At 35.5% G+C, this 16439-nt stretch overlaps 4 protein-coding genes across 6 annotated transcripts; 2 read left to right on the forward strand and 2 right to left on the reverse strand.

The window, feature by feature from the left end:
* Positions 1 to 292: 292 nt before the first annotated feature.
* On the reverse strand, positions 293 to 3055 carry LOC117779791 (protein mitoshell). Its single transcript, XM_034616104.1, has 5 exons — positions 2704 to 3055; positions 2430 to 2646; positions 1182 to 2370; positions 979 to 1125; positions 293 to 639 (listed from the first exon to the last, which is right to left on the reverse strand). Exons 1-5 carry the CDS (start codon positions 3053 to 3055, stop codon positions 493 to 495), a joined length of 2052 nt encoding a protein of 683 aa, XP_034471995.1. The 3' UTR covers positions 293 to 492.
* A 1076-nt stretch (positions 3056 to 4131) lies between these two features.
* On the forward strand, positions 4132 to 4870 carry LOC117782278 (guanine nucleotide exchange factor MSS4 homolog). Its single transcript, XM_034619342.1, has 2 exons — positions 4132 to 4403; positions 4473 to 4870. Exons 1-2 carry the CDS (start codon positions 4281 to 4283, stop codon positions 4716 to 4718), a joined length of 369 nt encoding a protein of 122 aa, XP_034475233.1. The 5' UTR covers positions 4132 to 4280; the 3' UTR covers positions 4719 to 4870.
* An 853-nt stretch (positions 4871 to 5723) lies between these two features.
* LOC117782275 lies at positions 5724 to 10074 on the reverse strand. Its single transcript, XM_034619338.1, has 4 exons — positions 9618 to 10074; positions 6429 to 6602; positions 5974 to 6366; positions 5724 to 5910 (listed from the first exon to the last, which is right to left on the reverse strand). Exons 1-3 carry the CDS (start codon positions 9670 to 9672, stop codon positions 6149 to 6151), a joined length of 447 nt encoding a protein of 148 aa, XP_034475229.1. The 5' UTR covers positions 9673 to 10074; the 3' UTR covers positions 5724 to 5910; positions 5974 to 6148.
* A 2969-nt stretch (positions 10075 to 13043) lies between these two features.
* On the forward strand, positions 13044 to 16193 carry LOC117782277. 3 transcript variants are annotated; one of them, XM_034619339.1, is made up of 3 exons: positions 13044 to 13161; positions 13454 to 13667; positions 15620 to 16193. In XM_034619339.1, the coding sequence occupies exons 2-3, from the start codon at positions 13610 to 13612 to the stop codon at positions 15997 to 15999; spliced, it is 438 nt and encodes a 145-aa protein (XP_034475230.1). In that variant the 5' UTR covers positions 13044 to 13161; positions 13454 to 13609; the 3' UTR covers positions 16000 to 16193. The 3 variants fall into 3 exon arrangements, with proteins under 3 accessions (XP_034475230.1, XP_034475232.1, XP_034475231.1); XM_034619341.1 differs by lacking the exon at positions 13454 to 13667; XM_034619340.1 differs by lacking the exons at positions 13044 to 13161; positions 13454 to 13667 and adding an exon at positions 14839 to 14907.
* The last annotated feature ends 246 nt before the right edge of the window (positions 16194 to 16439 follow it).

Raw genomic sequence — 16439 nt, forward strand, 5'->3', positions numbered from 1 at the left:
TTGTGTAAATTGTGTATCTATTTGTATTGTGACAAATTGGACATTGAAAATATTACATATGTTGAATATATAAAATGTTGTGAAAAAATTGCATTCAAGTATTTTAAAACATGCCTAAAATAAAATGTTTATCTGAGTTTTAGTTAATAATTTGTTGCTATATAACGGTGTGATATCGATGAACAAATGTTTTTCAGCTTTAGTTATTGATATTAAGATTGTTTAAAGAATTGTAGCAACAAACAATAGTAAACCAATTAAATATGTTTTCTAAAAAAAATTAAAGATGGAATAATATCACATTGCTTACAGCCGAAATATTGAGTTCTGCTGTGAAAACCATGCTATTTTGATTAATTATTCTACGATTAGTATTGCAAATTAAAAAGCTAAGTAATAATGAAAAAATTGAAAAGCTAATAACTATGCTGAGTGGATACCGTTGATACGGAATTGTTAAAAAAAAATCAAATGAATAAATGCAAAAGCAGTTCAAATGTCAAAGTTAAAAAGTTTCTCGCCGGGACGTCCAGTGATATGCTCGAAGTGCTGGATTTGATAGGGCGGCTTGGATAGCATCTCGTTGATGGAGCGCTCATAGAGAGCTGTATATAGACGCAAATCCATGTTGGTATGATCCTGTCAAAGTTATAATAAGTATTAGTTAAATTTATTATTAATGTTAATAGCATTATTAATGATATGTTAACTGATGTATAGTGTATGGTATGTAAATTGATTAGCCTTGTTAGTCGTGTTATGAGATTAGTGCCCAAATGAGACCAGTGATTAGTGCATTAGTCCATATTATGGCTAACTCATACTAATACCTTGACATGGATACGCAGTCCGTTGGCTAAAACGCAGCAAAAGATTATAAACAAAAGTGTGTACGAATATAAATGTGTATGTGAATAAATAAAGAAAAGATTTGTATATTTATAAAGCTATATTAATCGAATTGGATCAAGTAAGTACCTTAAGATCGTTGCGCACCAAGAATATAATGCGTCGCAAATCGTGAATGGCCTGGAACACATGCTGATAGGTTGCGCTCTCACATTTTAATATGATGGCACGGACATCAATGAACTCGTGCTGGCAACGCTCATAGAAATACGGATACTGGAATGTTAATTGAATAAGATCTGGAGATTAACATAAAAACCGTTAAAACCTACATAGTTGAGTGTAAACAGCTTTTGAAAGAAACGATCGATGTTCTGCATCTGCATTATGCGATTGCTCAGCTCAAACAATTTGCGTGCCATCTCCCGACCCATCAGACTCATTGGTGTTGTGTAGGGTTTCACATCGTTATGACGACACTGGGACTTTAGCTTTGCTGTTGGACTTTTGAGCACCGTCTTGGATTGCTCCAGTGATTGCTGTGGCAAAGGTTGTGCCGGCAGACAGGGGCTGTTCCTGGCATTGGGCACGTTTGATTGCACCCAGACCATGGGAATGCTTTTTGGTGGAGTCTGTGGTGACTGCTCGACTTGAGTAGCGTCCTTCATGAGCGGCGTATATGTTCCAGTCTTTAGATATGTGCCATTGGCGTTTACACAGCGCTGTGCCTCCTCCGAATCCTGAACCATTGTATACAAATAATTCAAATTCTTACCGGCCATCGGTTTGTTATCCATGCAATTGGGATTTAGCTGCACCTGTGGCCTATTAAAGCTATTGTCCAGGGCATCGCCACTGGCGCTATTTTTCGTGTTACTCTGCGGTGTGCTGTAGGCACTGGGGCCACGTCCAGCTTCGACTTCCGACACGATATCAGTGCCATTAAGGGTTTTATTGCTGGAATTGGAATCGCTGCTATTTCCGTTGCTGCTCCAATTGTTAATGTCCGGTTTGGAGAAACTGTTCTTTTGCTTCTGCAGCATACTATCGAGATTTACAAACGACTTGATGATCATGTCGACCAGAGTGAGTGTGCTGATCTGCCAGCAATCAAAGGCGGCCATAAAGCCATCCGGCAGCTCGTCCTTGATCTTGTTAAGACCCTCAGGAGTATTGTACACATATCCCTTGAGTATTACCCACGAATTGACAATGCGAGTGAAAACAAAAATGAAATCCTTGACAGCCCAAGCAATGCCCTGAGAGTTGATGTTAGGCAGCACACCATCCGGACGCAGTAAGTCCTGCTTAAGGCGTGCACACAACGTGTCCATCTTCTTGAAACAAGGACGCTGGCGATGCGCATTGGCCAAACGTTCGGCAATGTCGCTGCCCTGCAGCGAAATCCGTGTGATATCCTGTAGACGCTGCACGGGCAATGTCACCTCCGAATTGCGACGCTCGCCCTGCTGAACACCCTGTATCTCGGAGCTGTCTAGAGAGCTGTTGCTCGAATCCTTGCTGCAAATGAAACGAACTCTGTGGTCCAACTGGAAGTACATAGTGCGATCTCCACTTACCTGTCACTGACATTCAGTTTCGTCATGGGTGGAGCATCGCCAATGAGATCAGTTTGAGTGGCTGCATCACAGCTACGCTTAATATGCGCCAGTGTCTGACTTGAAGTTTCCTTGGTACGCATCTGCATCGAATGATACGGCGGCACATAGACGCCACCAACGTTGGCGGATGCCGAAGAATGTTGCATGTACATTTGCCCGTAGGAATTCATGGAAGCTGGAATAAAAGAAGCTCCATAAAGGAAACATTTCAACGTTTTGGAATCCTACTTACCCGAACTTGCTGCATAATACTGCACATTTCCCGGCACGGACATGTAGCCAAATCGACCTTGCACTGATGGATGCGGTTGTCCTTGCGGTGGCGGTGGAGGACCGGGATTGTTACCTATATACGGAGCTCGACCGGTTTGTAGGTAAACTGGAGCACGCACGTGCACATGCGGGGAACTCACTGACCAGGAGCAGGAGCTCTGCGACACATGCTCCTGCACATAGACATCTGTGACGGCCATGCGACTGCGATCCACATAGGTGCGTTGCTGGTACATGGACTGCTGGACACCATGGGACTCCATGGCCATGGCTGGCATATGATATATGGGAGCATTGCTTCCGTTATTCATGATGGGGTTCTTGAAAAGAAATACGTTGAGCAAAAGGAATTGCAACAACTGCAAAGCGACTCAGTAAATTGGAAGGTTAGTTTATTGTCAGATAATTTTCCTTTTAGCTGCGCATTGTCAGTTTTCATGCTTTTGTCAATTTTAATCACTTTACAGCACACACTACACAAATCAACTGAAAATTGTAAGATTGAAAAAATAAAAATAATATTTCTTACCGAGCAAGTCTGACCGAATTTAATTTCGACACGGACAAAAAGAGCAACGGTAAAAACGGCACAAAAGCGACGGCGCAACGTATTCGCGATTAAGCAAATATCGGCGAAAAGATATCGATTGAATCAAAAATTTATTCAATATTTGCACTAAATATTCAATGATTAATAAATACAAATAGATCACATTCATATTAGAGTACATTTGCAAAGTAAAACATTTCACAATCCAAGCTCGAGCTTTAATATCGGTACGATATGTTTAAATGTCAGTTACACATTCAAACACACAAGCAGCTCCGCATTAAATTGGTTAGAGCCTTTAATAATATGTTATTCGGGCTTATATAATATATTATTCCTCCTTTATATTTTATTTATACTCAAAAAAACGTACAGATTATATACTTTTACTTGAAAAATTTAAATAATAACGTCCCCAAGAAATCGATTATTATCGCTAAGCAAATGTGTTGAACTGCTTATATCGATAGTCACTGCTAAAAACTTTTATGGCGAATCGATTCGATCCGATTGTAAATAAATTTGAATTGATTTACCACGTTACTCCTCATTAGCAACTTGCTCCTCACTTAACAGTATTACAATATGCAAACGGCGAGCAATTCACATTTTTTTTAAATGAACCTTTTTAAATTCGAAATAAGTTAATATAAAAATAAATTTGTTTATGAATGCAGAGATTGCATTGTGACTCAAGGGGAGAAGTTGTGTGACTATGATTAGTTATTTAAATCCAAAAAATCGTCAAAATACCAAACAAAAAGATGCAAAAATTTTCAAAATTATAGCTTTAAAATTATAGAAGTGTCTGAAAATAATAGGCCTTAATCCGCGAGATAAGGCTGCCAGCCTGTTTTCCTTTGCGACATTGCTATTAAAACAAGTGGGCAGCTCTACATTTGTAAATCACCCGTCTTGCCAAGAAGAAGAATCACGATTTACTTTTATTTGCAAAACAAGAAGTATCTCAAAAAAAAAAGTAGAAAATGACAGAGGAAGCTAATTTTGCGGAGCAAATCGCAGACAATCATAATAAGACAAATGTGCGCTGCCAGTTTTGCAACAGTTTTATGCTCAAAGCGCGAGAGGGAAAGTATTGTGAGCAGGAAGTAAGTTTTGGGCCCGAATCTGAATAATTATGACCAACAACTTTTGCTAACGCCTTGAAATTTTGTCAGATAGATGTACCACTGATGGTTCAGAAGCAAGACAGTAAAGCGGAGTCACTGAACACAGAGACACTGCGTCATTTCTGGCAGATCGATGATATGATGACATTTGAGAATATCGGCTTTTCACACACCGTCGACGGGCGCAAGTTTCTGGTCTGCGCAGACTGTGAACGTGGTCCCGTGGGATACCATGAGCTGTCCACGAAACATTGCTTCTTGGCGCTAAAGCGAGTGGTGCACTCGGATAAATAGGCGAATAGGCTGATGAATCATATGGATCCCATTGTAGCCAACCCCTTTACTGCCTCCATCGCCTATTGTAATTGTAAATTTAATGGTATACTGAAAACATACAAATGACTAAAGTATAAAATATAAGGAAATCTATAAACATGTTTTCTTGATTGTATACAGTAATTAATTTCTTGCTTTTTTTTATTTTTATTAATATTTATTGTTTTTTGCTCAAACATTTTACAATTTTATTGCATTATAATTATTGCATTTAAGAGGAGATTCTTAACTAAAAAATTGTTACTATAAACTGTTATTTTTTTGTTGTTTTGCAATGTGGCTTACAATTTTAACTAAAATGTATTTGGTGTGGCTTTGGTATCTGCGTGGACACAGCTTGGTCTTCCCATTTCATCAAATCATTTACGGGTGCCAGTTCCATATCATAGCTTGTGGTGCAAAGAGAAATCTTTTTACGGCTTATGGTTTAATTTTAAAAGTTGTTCCATTCATTCATTGTTTTTATTTTGTTTTTGGCAGTTGGTTTCAACGAGTGTTCTTCGTGTGTGCAATATGAAAGGGGCGTGTTTATCGCATTGCCTCTGGCGGTGTCCTTTAAGCGTGTTCGACTTAGCCTAGATGGGTTTTGTTTATTTGGTTTTGAATACAATTTGACGATTCGTTTTTTTGTATATCGCTATGAATTTGTCTAATAGATTTGTATCATATATATATATGAAATTGTTTAGCAATCTTGCTGATTTTGAATAATTTTTGTATAGCTTTCGTTTGTTATTGTTTCTTTGTTAGAAAATTTTCTTATGAAAATAAAAAAGGGGAACTCAGAAAAAATTGTTAACATTTATTTTATATACTCGTATGTACTACTAAGTTCCGTTAAAGGTTTTGTTTGTTATTTGATTTCCTTAACTATAACGTTTATTCATTTATTTAATAAATTTATTTTATAGGGGGGATTTAAATACTTTTTTATTTAACTGCGGTAGGTTTTAGTTGTATTTATTTTTATTATATTTAATACTTTAGTTTCAAAATTCATATTATTGCTAGGAGATAATTTTATTGGCCAATTGTTGCTTTTATTTTGTTTATATACAATTAAAGAACTCTTCAAATATATATTTTTGTTTTTGTAAAGCTTTTGCCATTTGACATTGAGACATTTGGGAAAAAAGTTGCTGGAACTAAACTGCAAGAGAGTATTTATTAGTTAGGTACTAGTCAGACTAAATTAAGAAGAATTAATGCTTACCAGCGACTGTAGCAGAGATTTGTTAGTCGATCAAGTTGAAAGTGCTGCTTGGTAATACGGAAAACTTAAAGGATCAGCGACAATATAACAAAAGAGGACATGGTGCGGTGAGTTGAAATCAAACAAAAGAACATAAGAAAAAGTAAAACTGAAGCGACATAATGACGCTTGGCGCTTAACGCTGCAGCCACTTGCAGGCGCCCAATAGGAGGCCAACGGCGCCAACCATTCCCAGGGCCGAGATGCCGCTCAGCGCAGCGGCGCCATTGCAATTGTCCGTATCACAGGAGCAAACCACCTGTCGACCACCAAAGCCGGCACGTGAGTAGCAATAATTGGTCGATGTTTGATTCTGGAAACCGCAGGTGCGTATCACACGACTATCTGGTGGCACTGTACGAAATGGAAGCAACATTTTCAACAAAATGTTGAGTTATTTGTTTCCTTGTACTCACGGTTATTCACGGAGAACTCAATAATCTGTGTGATCTTGCGGCAATAAGTGGGTATGCCTTTGCCGCGCGTCGAATAATCCTCCTGGCAGTCCTTGAGCAAATTATCGGGCGGTATATCCAGCGCACAATTGGCATCTTTGTGGCTGTTGCATACAAAACACTTGATGGCAACGCCTGCAACAAATTCAAGTAAAATTTGCATGTTTCAGATCAAATAATAAGCAGCTCGATCTTACAGTCTACACACTGATAAAAAAGATCTAAATCGTCTTAATTATTTTATTTTTAAAATAAGACAACTTATAATTAAGATGTTGTGGCGACTAGAAAACACACTCAGATATCATTCCGCCATAGCTATTTAAGATCATATTGATAATCAATCTAGTTCCCATCGGATACAAACTTTTTTTTTATTTTTGTAAAAAAAAGTTCTTTTTGTTGAAACAAAAATCTTAATCATTTAGAATTTTCTTTTTATAAGTGTATGTATAATGCCTAGTTTATTTATATTACTGTCACGCCCATTTCGTCTTTAAGTTTCAAGAAAGTTAACAAAGAAACGAATTCGTTTTACAAAGTAAGTACCGGGTCTCTTTCAGTTGAGTTCCCTCGACTGTGGCATTTTCTAATAGTTAATTTAATATTTGACAAGGCAACATAAGTTATCCTGAAAATAAATTTTCCATTTATGTATGTTGAATTAAGCTAAAGCTACTCGAATACGCTTAACCTTAATTGTTGGACAAAAAAAGAGAACAAACAAGTGTAAACAAATATTAGTCGCTACATTGAGCATTAGATTGAGACGTTGACTTAGCTAAATTGAATTTAAGGTCGTGCGCGACACGAGATTCGCATTATTTAATTTTATTTAATACTCTGACAAAAACATCTACTTGTACATAAATTTATTTATTAAATGTACCCCCCACAACTCCCGGCCACTATCCTAACCCCCTTTACACTTTATTATGCAATTGATATGCGCTTTTGTTCACGTATCACACTGTGGCAAAAATTGCACTTTGCAGCCAAGATAGATCGATGGAAGCGACGCCTCCATTAGAGTCCGCCTGTTAGACTCTTGAGAGTCGACTTCTAATTAGAACCAATCTCGGTGTGCTTGCATCAGCTTTTACTTGTTAATGGACTTCAATAACTCTGCCACCGGCTCATTTACAACATTTAATTTCATAAAACAGCCCACAGCCCATCTTTACTCCCAACTCGTTTACATAATGCACATTGTTGTCGAGTGCTCCATGAGACAATGCACATTATCTAAGACAACGAACTCTCGTTGCCCACAAAGGCGAGGAATCAGAGCAATGGCTTTTTAGCGACATTTATTCGAGTATTCTCTAAAAATATTGAGTAGTCGACCAATACGACCAATCAATATGATTAATTTTTACTTTAAAATAGTAGGTCTAATGGACTGTTTTAAGTCCAGCATGATGCTTATGGAATGTAAAGTTAAGTAAAAAACTCTATCTCTGCTGAAGAAATATCATAATCAATCTGATTATTCGCAATTGTATACTAATATGTACTGTATGAGTAATTATATAATCTGTTACAGTATATGATCAAGGAATACATTTTTAAACATAATGAATAAAGGTTTTTTCTACAAAAAAAGACTTTCTATTAACAAAATTTAATTTGTACAATAAAATATAATTTTTGTAGCGCGGACTTATCAACGTTGCGCTTGGAGGCTATTGAGGTTTTATCACCAGCACTTTACCCTACCAAACAAATTTTCAGCTAATTGTAAAATTTCAACTCTAGCTCCAGCTCAAGCAAAAACAACATGTGTAAAGAAATGTCCGGGATTTTTTTTTTATGGGTTTTTGATGTGGTTCCTAAGGGGCTTCAATTATTTGAATTATTTGAATTATGTGTCCACACTTCGACTGGAAAGTTATCTAGAAACTGAATCTCGATAGAGTATATATGTATATTAGTTTTTGGCATTTTAAACACCTAATACTGTTCAATTCTCAATCAGTACAGATGTGTATGAGGGCGTGAATAGTTGCCGAAAAAATAAGTCAAACATTAAACGGAAATACAATTTGTTTATAATAATACTTATGTTCGATCATATGTAAGTGTGAAACTCGTTTCTGATTAAGTAATTTATGGACATTTATGAGGATACATAAGTCATGCAATTTCTTCTCAAAATCGTTTATATTGTAAAATCTTAAGTGCTTTTTATGGTCTATTGAGGTCTATTGAGTAAATGAATGCCGATTGATTGCATTGCTTTTCCACTATTCGAAAGCAAAGCGTATATAGTATATCAGATGCATAACTAAGTCGGTTTCTTAAGTTCTATTAATAAAAATATTTCTTATATAAGTCAGTCGACTTGACGACTTGAGGGCAGTTGGGCAGTGGGGATTGCTGCAACTGGCTCGAAGCCTGTTAACCAAATGACAGGCAGGGCAATTGGAGCGCGAGAGTGCGCATGTCCTACATTCCCATAAACACACACACAGACACACACGCACGCATACATACACACGCAGGTCACCCAGTTAACGGCAGGAAGGAAAACTGCGAATTAAGTTAGGGATTACTTGGCATTCTCTCTGTCTCTCTCTCTGTCTATAAGTTAGATGAGAAGTGGGTTGCATATACAATATACTAATGGTATATGGATAGTTTAAGTGTCAATTAAAGGAAGCAAATTCGATTAGAATGTCACTTAGCTCTCTATTATGGAAAGACTGAAGGCAAAACCAGCAAAGACTAACTATAACTAACAAAAAAAATATCTATGAAATACAGCTTGACAGACTGCCAGTCTGGGGTGACTGTGCTCCAAAGATTTCTGCTATTTTGCTGGCCAAAAAGGCGCCATTGTGGCCGGCACTAGATGGCGTCAAGGCGTCAAGGCGTCAGGGTGACAGGGAGTCTTGGCGTCGCAACTTGCTCTCTTTTTGGGGCAAAAGCAGTAGCGAGCTAAAACTTCCACTCTAAATTCGCTCTCCGTCTCTGCTCATTCTCTGTTTTTCTCTGAACCTCTCTTTCTGTCTCTCCATCGTATACGCATTATGTAATCGTAATCGTTGAGGCTGATTTCCCGTTTTTTTGTTAGGGGGGCTTGAAATTTCAATTGGAGGCTCTGCTTATATTTATATTTGCCGTTTCTCTTTTCTTTTTTCATTTTACCTTGCTGCACGGCAATTGCCAAAATTAGCGCGCTAATCACATAGATGTACTGCATTGCTTCTAATTGAATAATATAAATTTTGATATATTTAAAAATGTGAAAACACTTGGCAAGCGCTCTCCTTATAGTTTTTTCAAAATTTTTTTTTTATTTTTTTTTATTGAATTCAATTGAATTTTTAAAATACGGCGCACTCAAATGATTTTCACTGATTTGATTGTTATCTGTTTGTGTTCTGTTCTTTGCTTTATAGTCTTCTTTTTGTCCAGCACTTTTTGATTTCTGCTTGTGCAAAAAACCAGTGAAAACGGCACTAGTTGACAACGAGAACGTCACAACGACAACAAGCGACTGGAACTGAAGACGCAGCTTGCACGAGAAATGTGGCACGAATGAACAGATGAGCACTCGGTTAGATAGCCACAGTCACAGCAATAATCAGAGCCACAGTCGCAACACATCGGGTAATGCCTGGTAAGCTTTTGTGAGCTTTTGAGCGCGTTCTAGTACGCTCTGTGTCACTTGAGTCCTGCTTCTCTCTTTAAAAAGTTTGCACAGACCAACACAAGTTTGGGTACTAATTTAAATTAATCAAAGTACATTTTTTTTAAAATACTAATACACAATGCTTATCAAAAATTTCATTATTAACTAAAACTAGTAATATAAATAAAAAGGATATAAACTTATAATTTGTATGTATTATTTAAATTAATTTAATTTTATACAAAATTGTTAAAAATTCTTTTTTATATTTCAAATATATCAAAGCTTGTTAATCTCACATCAGATCCATGCAAATTAGGCAATTAAATTGCAATTAAGCAAAGTCTGATTTGTCTGTTTTTCAGCTATAAGCTATTCTTAACCCTGAGTGCCACTAAACGAGGCGACGAGACAGTTGATAAAAACACACACGTGAAACTCACACACTCACAATCTGTGTGGGTGTGCATATGCACGAGTTGTTCCCGTATTTACTAGTGACATAAATCTATCTGCCCAACTTATTAATTAAGCTTAATCGTAAGTTTCCTTTTGCTTATCAAGTCGCCAAGTCGTCGAGTCGCTATCCAATTGAGTAAAGCTATATTGTTTTTGCCTTCATATTTGAATTTTTCGTTTTTTTTTTTGCAATTGTGCGTTGCTTTGTGCCTCAATAAAAAGCGAAAAATTGCAGACCCCAAACACATTTCGAAACAATCCCAATCAGTGCCTTGCCCTTTTGATTATATTTCACTCACATGCACTACCTATCTCTTTCTCTCGTTAGTTCTATCTCATTTTGTCCGAGCATCGCTTCAATTGATGTCATTATCACTTTTATTTATGAGTCTATGTCTAAAAATAGCTTTACAGCTAACTCTAGGGTTAAAGTACACCTAATCAAAATGCTGATAAACAAATTATTTCAATTTAACGGATTAAGTATACGCAGTGTTTGACAGTGAAAGCTTTAAGCTCAACTTACAAAGCTTTTAAACTGCAGACCTAAAATGACTTTTTACGGTTGTTACGGTTGTATTATCAACTACTTGAAAGCTTTTCTAAAAAATATATATTGGTTCTTTTAAGCTTTTAAAGCTTTTCCTTTCCAAATTCCCACTATTTTGGGCATTGTATGTTGTTATTGTATTTTATTAATAATGCAAAGCAACGTCTACGACGTCGGTACAACTTTTGCAATTAATCTTCAGGAAATTTAGGGGAAGTGGCTATGATGGTATATGAAGGAATGAATAATAAATCGAATCAAACCAGTTTTGACAAATATTAACAGTACGAATCACATACCAACTCGCACACTTATACACACTGTTTCAAAATTACCAAGGGGATGTGAAAGATCAGCTGACAGAGAATTTTATTTCGAGATGAGATCAGTTCTTTATTGGCACTCGCAGCATTCGTCCATGGATTACCAATAGAGAAACAAAACATATCTACATTACAAGATCTCATTTCAAGTAATAAAGTAGATTTCTGAGTGTCCGCAGAGCTGAATAATAAATTAGAGTAAAAATGTCTTAAAAAAAAGAGAAAGATTATACACAAAATTAAACCGTTAAGACTATATTAGAGTAATGATAAATGTATTTTACATTATTTATTTCAAGATATTCATATTGTTATAATATATTCAGTACTAGTACTTTATTATTATACTGTTAATGATTAAAATAAGAAATCTAAAAGCGAATTAGATTCAAATTTTATAGTCTTACTATTCATTAAAATCGGTTAAAAAAATAATTCAAATCAACCCATTGAAACTGTGTAAATTGTGATTGTATTTTTACCTCAAGTACTTTGTCATCGTCATTTTTGTAATAATTATAGCTTGAATAGCTAAAAATATTTCAGTGAAATTGCGACAAAATAATATTTAAATTTAACGATTAACATTTAATGACAAACTTAAATAAATATATGTGTTTCGGGAACCACTTTAAACCGGCTTTAGCAGACAACTGTCGAAATTCTTAGCGCTGTTTTTGACTTATGCAAATCAGCGAAATAATTTCAATTAGCTCTGCAGAAATTACCGCTTAATTATATTATGAAAACAATGCAGAACTAAAGTCATATGTACATATTTATGTATTGAATGTAATATTGTTGTTTGATATTTTTGTTTTTAATTTACATAGTATAAAAAAAGAAGCTAAAATGATTGCCTTGCACTGCTTACACTTGATAAGCCCGCGTCTCCGAGTTTTAGTCAGAGCCTAAAATTTCCGGTTGGTGTGCGATGAGTATAAAATTACAAACAGCAGACAATTGAATTGATTTCTCAGTTTTGAGCTGGATGAAACCAAAGTGACTGAGTTTCGGTAGCCCAATACCAGTTTTAACTAAACAAGCCACTGATAAGAAAACTGTTTAGATGTGCGCTCCATAATCAATAAGAGCAGCACCGGAACATAAGCAACACATGGCATACAAAGTTCACAGCTGACCACAACAATAACAACAGCTACAGATACTCTCAATAACAAAACAACAAAATAGAAAGAGCCTTGGTAATTTTTGTTAATAAAACTGCTTGTAAATGGTCAATAAGTGACGTCGCAGGAACCACAAGTGCTTCATTTGGTATATAATTCCCTAACCTAATGCAATTTCGACCCCCTAACAAAGATCGTGTAACGAAAGTTTTTCCCTAGTTTTCTTTAGAAAACCCTTCACAGCCACCATTTCAACTTACGCTTAAAATTCTGCTTTCTTCTCTCTCTCTCTCTCTTTCTCTCTATCTCCTACTGTCTCTTACGCACCCACACATGTAATTCTCTCGGCTGCTTTTAGTCTCTGTGTATGCATGCTCCCGGTAATCTCAGCAGTTGTCTCTCTGTTGTCTCTTTATATTATGTATATATATTTTTATTCTTCTTGAGTAGCGTTTACGTTTTCCAATTCAATCTGTTTTGAATAACTCAAACCAAGTTTTCAGATTCATCTGGACGGTGCACGCGTCAAGTTGTCGTCAGCTGCGGTTTTGGCTTGTCGTTGAATTTTGAACAAAAATAAATATAAAATTAAGTTGTGAGTCTCTGAGCATAATTATTTTAATGGTGCAAAACTAATATAAATAAAAGCCGAATAATATTTTAATAAATACCAATGGAATTAAGTTCTCTAAGACTGTTAACTGACAATAATTTGAAATTGCTTTAATTGCCATTCTTAATTATTATATTTAAATTTTGGGATACACACAGTTAACACTTATCTCTCCAAGATAATTATAGCATTGCTAATTGTGCTAATCAACTTACACGTTTAGAGAAGAGAACTTTATCTAGTTTTTCAACAAACTTTTATCATTTCCCTTCAGATAATCACATGGCACACTAATTGACTTTACTAAATCCAGATCAAATAAAAGATTTAAACAAAAAAACACATAACGAAACTATATATAATCAGACTTGGAATACTTCTCAAGTATATCGGAAAAAGACTTTGGAGAATCGAAACAGACACATCAATAATGTCAACGACGCTTTTTTACATTGTGTTTATCGCCTTAACAGCGAATCTCTTATCAGGTAAATGACTCATGAAAATATATAAAATATGTATAATGTAATTTAAAAATTTTAAGAGATTGTAATGTAAATAGACATTCTCTTTTTAAATCAATTAAATGCTTATCAGAATTAACCAATTTATTTTCAAAATAATACGAATTTTGTCAATCAAATCTATTGACTTTCCATTTAATCTCGTCAAGCGTTAGACGCACTGATGCGGAAAATGATGCCAACACTTTTTTGGATTGTTTTCCAATGTCTGAGGGTGGAGAAGTCGGGTTAATCATGTATTCAATAAAAGAATACATTGGACAAAGCAATTTAATTTTCATTTTGCACTTTAATTAAATTACGAGTAGACATCGCAGGCACCTACACAAATATACATGCACTTATAAACTTTACTTTACGAGTAGATTTTTCTACATTTATATTCAAGTATGTTAAACCAGATGAAGTTGAATCAAAAAGACTGACCTTTAAAAAAGCGTCTTTAATTAAAGTAAGCAGTTTTTAAAGTACTATTAACTATTATTGCTAATATACAGAAAAAAATAAAACAATAAATAATTTTTTGGTTGTAGTTTAAGTAAAATAAAGTTTTATCAAATTCAAAGAATTTTAAAATTTCATAAATTTCAATTAAATTAACAAATATGTATTAAATTTTAGTTACGATAAGTTTTTTTTTTAAGTTAAAAAGGGACTTTATTTGTTGTTAATTTTAAATTTTCTTACAATTTATGTATGCTATGAAGAATTTAAAATTATATCCTTTATTTTTTTTTGGACGTGTATACTCGAATATTTGGAAGAAGATTCGTAAATGTCAGACTGTCAAGAGCATTAAAGGCGTTAAATTATTGAAGCTATTTAGTGATAATAACATGAGCAAATACTTGTCTTGCCTCTTCTTTTTCTCTATAACATTTATCATTCGAGAGCACGTCTCATTAGCGTCCAATTGTCGACTGAAAAGACTGCTACAAAGGCGGCACAGTCTCTCTGACAACAAATTGCAAGTTCAAGTTTGTGTTGTTGTTGCTGTTGTTGTTGTTGAGACCGCAAGCCGCATGAATATGCAGTGAGTGAAATGGAATATTGTAAAATGTGAAATGAAAATATACCGAATCTCAAATTTCAAATCTAAGCTCTTAAATTCAAATGCCAAGTTGCAACAACAGTTGCATTTTTTATGGCAGTTGCTTTTTATTAGCGTCGTATTCAATGTTTTGTGCGGCTTAATTACCAAAAGGTAAAAACTTGACCCGACTTTTGACTTCCCGCTACCGCCATCCTGTCCTCCGTCAGCTGAGTAGGCCAAATGTCTGTTATTTTCCTTTTCTTACTGCGAAAGGTGAAAAAATTGCGGATACGCCCGGTTAAACGTCTGACAGTCGACATTTACTGCAACTGACAGCATTTGGTTCTGTTCTTAAACTGTCCGACTAACTGTTAGTAGTTTTCACTTGATTTGTAGCTGCCAATGTTTTTTAAGATTGACAGAACTTTTCTCAAAGTTACTTATCGAAGTAGGTAACTAAAAAATTAATTTTAATATTATTATATAGATATACAAGTGGTTTTTATTAGGGTATCTAAGCATACGTATATAGAAAGGAACTTTGTCTCATTTTTTATGGCTGCTTGCGTGCCAACTATTACCAGAGCTGGTAACAAAAACAGAAACCGAACTCGAACTCGAAGTACTTGCAGTTGACATGCAATTATTAAGTATACTGCAGAGAGACTCTGAGTTGGCCAGTCATTCACTCAGTTAGTCAGTCAGCCAGTCAGTTAGTCTTTATTTTTTTGGTGGCTGACAGCCAATGGAGGCTAATAAAATAATTTGCTGTCAAAATGTCTGGCTCTGAAAAGAGCGAGGGCAGCTGTCGTCCCTATTTTGAATGTCATTGTTGAATTTTGCTGATGAATTGCATTTTCCATTTCATTGTTTATTTATGCAGTTTCGGGTCTACGCTGTCATCAATGCAGTTCCCATAATAATGAAGATTGCGTTAGCCTCATGGTAAGAACGCCACGTGCCCAACGCGATGATCAATATCTACGGGAATGTACACCAAAGGAAGATAAGCAGATGTTCTGCCGCAAGACGATCCTCAAGCTGGAAGCTCGCAATGAGCATCGCATCGATCGCGACTGTGGTTGGGTCCCGGATAATTCCCACAATACCTGCTTTACGGCCGACAATGAAGGCTATAAGCAAACCATTTGCACCTGCAGCGAGGATGGCTGCAATGGAGCAAGTGCTTTAACTGGAATTGGTCCCGGCCTGGCTATGAGCCTTGGTCTAACAGTATCCCTCAGCTATCTGCTGAGACATTGATTTCACTTAACATTTCATACATCTAGAAAATGGAAATTCCACTCACGATTCATTCACACAAATACGATGAGAAACTAGAAATTAAACTTCAAATTTAATAACTTGCATTATACATAAGCTCTATTATAATCGTATCTGTTTCACTTGTTTGTATTTTTATTTAATAATTAAACGATGGATGCTTTTTTCGTCTATATTTTTGTATAATTATTTGGAATACTTTTACAGGGACCTGATTTTAAAATCTTTTGCCAGTCTGTCGTATCTTAATATCAACAATTTCGGCAAAAGCTTTTTTAAAATGGTTCTTTAAAAGCCTCGACTTAAAACAACATAAAATCGCAAGTAATATGTGAATATGTGATATTTACCCTTATCTTCTCAAATAAAATTTGTTTTCATTATTGGTGAGATATATATTAACTTTACACAATTAAAAT

Source organism: Drosophila innubila, assembly GCF_004354385.1.
Source record: "Drosophila innubila isolate TH190305 chromosome 2L unlocalized genomic scaffold, UK_Dinn_1.0 4_B_2L, whole genome shotgun sequence".
Classification (NCBI taxonomy): domain Eukaryota; kingdom Metazoa; phylum Arthropoda; class Insecta; order Diptera; family Drosophilidae; genus Drosophila; species Drosophila innubila.

Excerpts from the sequence above, each read along its gene's own strand:
- LOC117779791 (XM_034616104.1), bottom strand. The coding sequence starts at position 3,055 with ATGAATAACGGAAGCAATGCTCCCATATATCATATGCCAGCCATGGCC. Across the intron at positions 2,647-2,703 it reads GTATTATGCAGCAAGTTCGG|CTTCCATGAATTCCTACGGG; the intron begins GTAAGTAGGATT and ends CTTTTATTCCAG. Across the intron at positions 2,371-2,429 it reads AAACTGAATGTCAGTGACAG|CAAGGATTCGAGCAACAGCT; the intron begins GTAAGTGGAGAT and ends TTTCATTTGCAG.
- LOC117782278 (XM_034619342.1), top strand. The coding sequence starts at position 4,281 with ATGACAGAGGAAGCTAATTTTGCGGAGCAAATCGCAGACAATCATAAT. Across the intron at positions 4,404-4,472 it reads GAAAGTATTGTGAGCAGGAA|ATAGATGTACCACTGATGGT; the intron begins GTAAGTTTTGGG and ends AAATTTTGTCAG.
- LOC117782275 (XM_034619338.1), bottom strand. The coding sequence starts at position 9,672 with ATGCAGTACATCTATGTGATTAGCGCGCTAATTTTGGCAATTGCCGTG. Across the intron at positions 6,603-9,617 it reads GGCAATTGCCGTGCAGCAAG|GCGTTGCCATCAAGTGTTTT; the intron begins GTAAAATGAAAA and ends AATTTGTTGCAG. Across the intron at positions 6,367-6,428 it reads TGAGTTCTCCGTGAATAACC|TGCCACCAGATAGTCGTGTG; the intron begins GTGAGTACAAGG and ends CATTTCGTACAG.
- LOC117782277 (XM_034619339.1), top strand. The coding sequence starts at position 13,610 with ATGTCAACGACGCTTTTTTACATTGTGTTTATCGCCTTAACAGCGAAT. Across the intron at positions 13,668-15,619 it reads AACAGCGAATCTCTTATCAG|TTTCGGGTCTACGCTGTCAT; the intron begins GTAAATGACTCA and ends TTATTTATGCAG.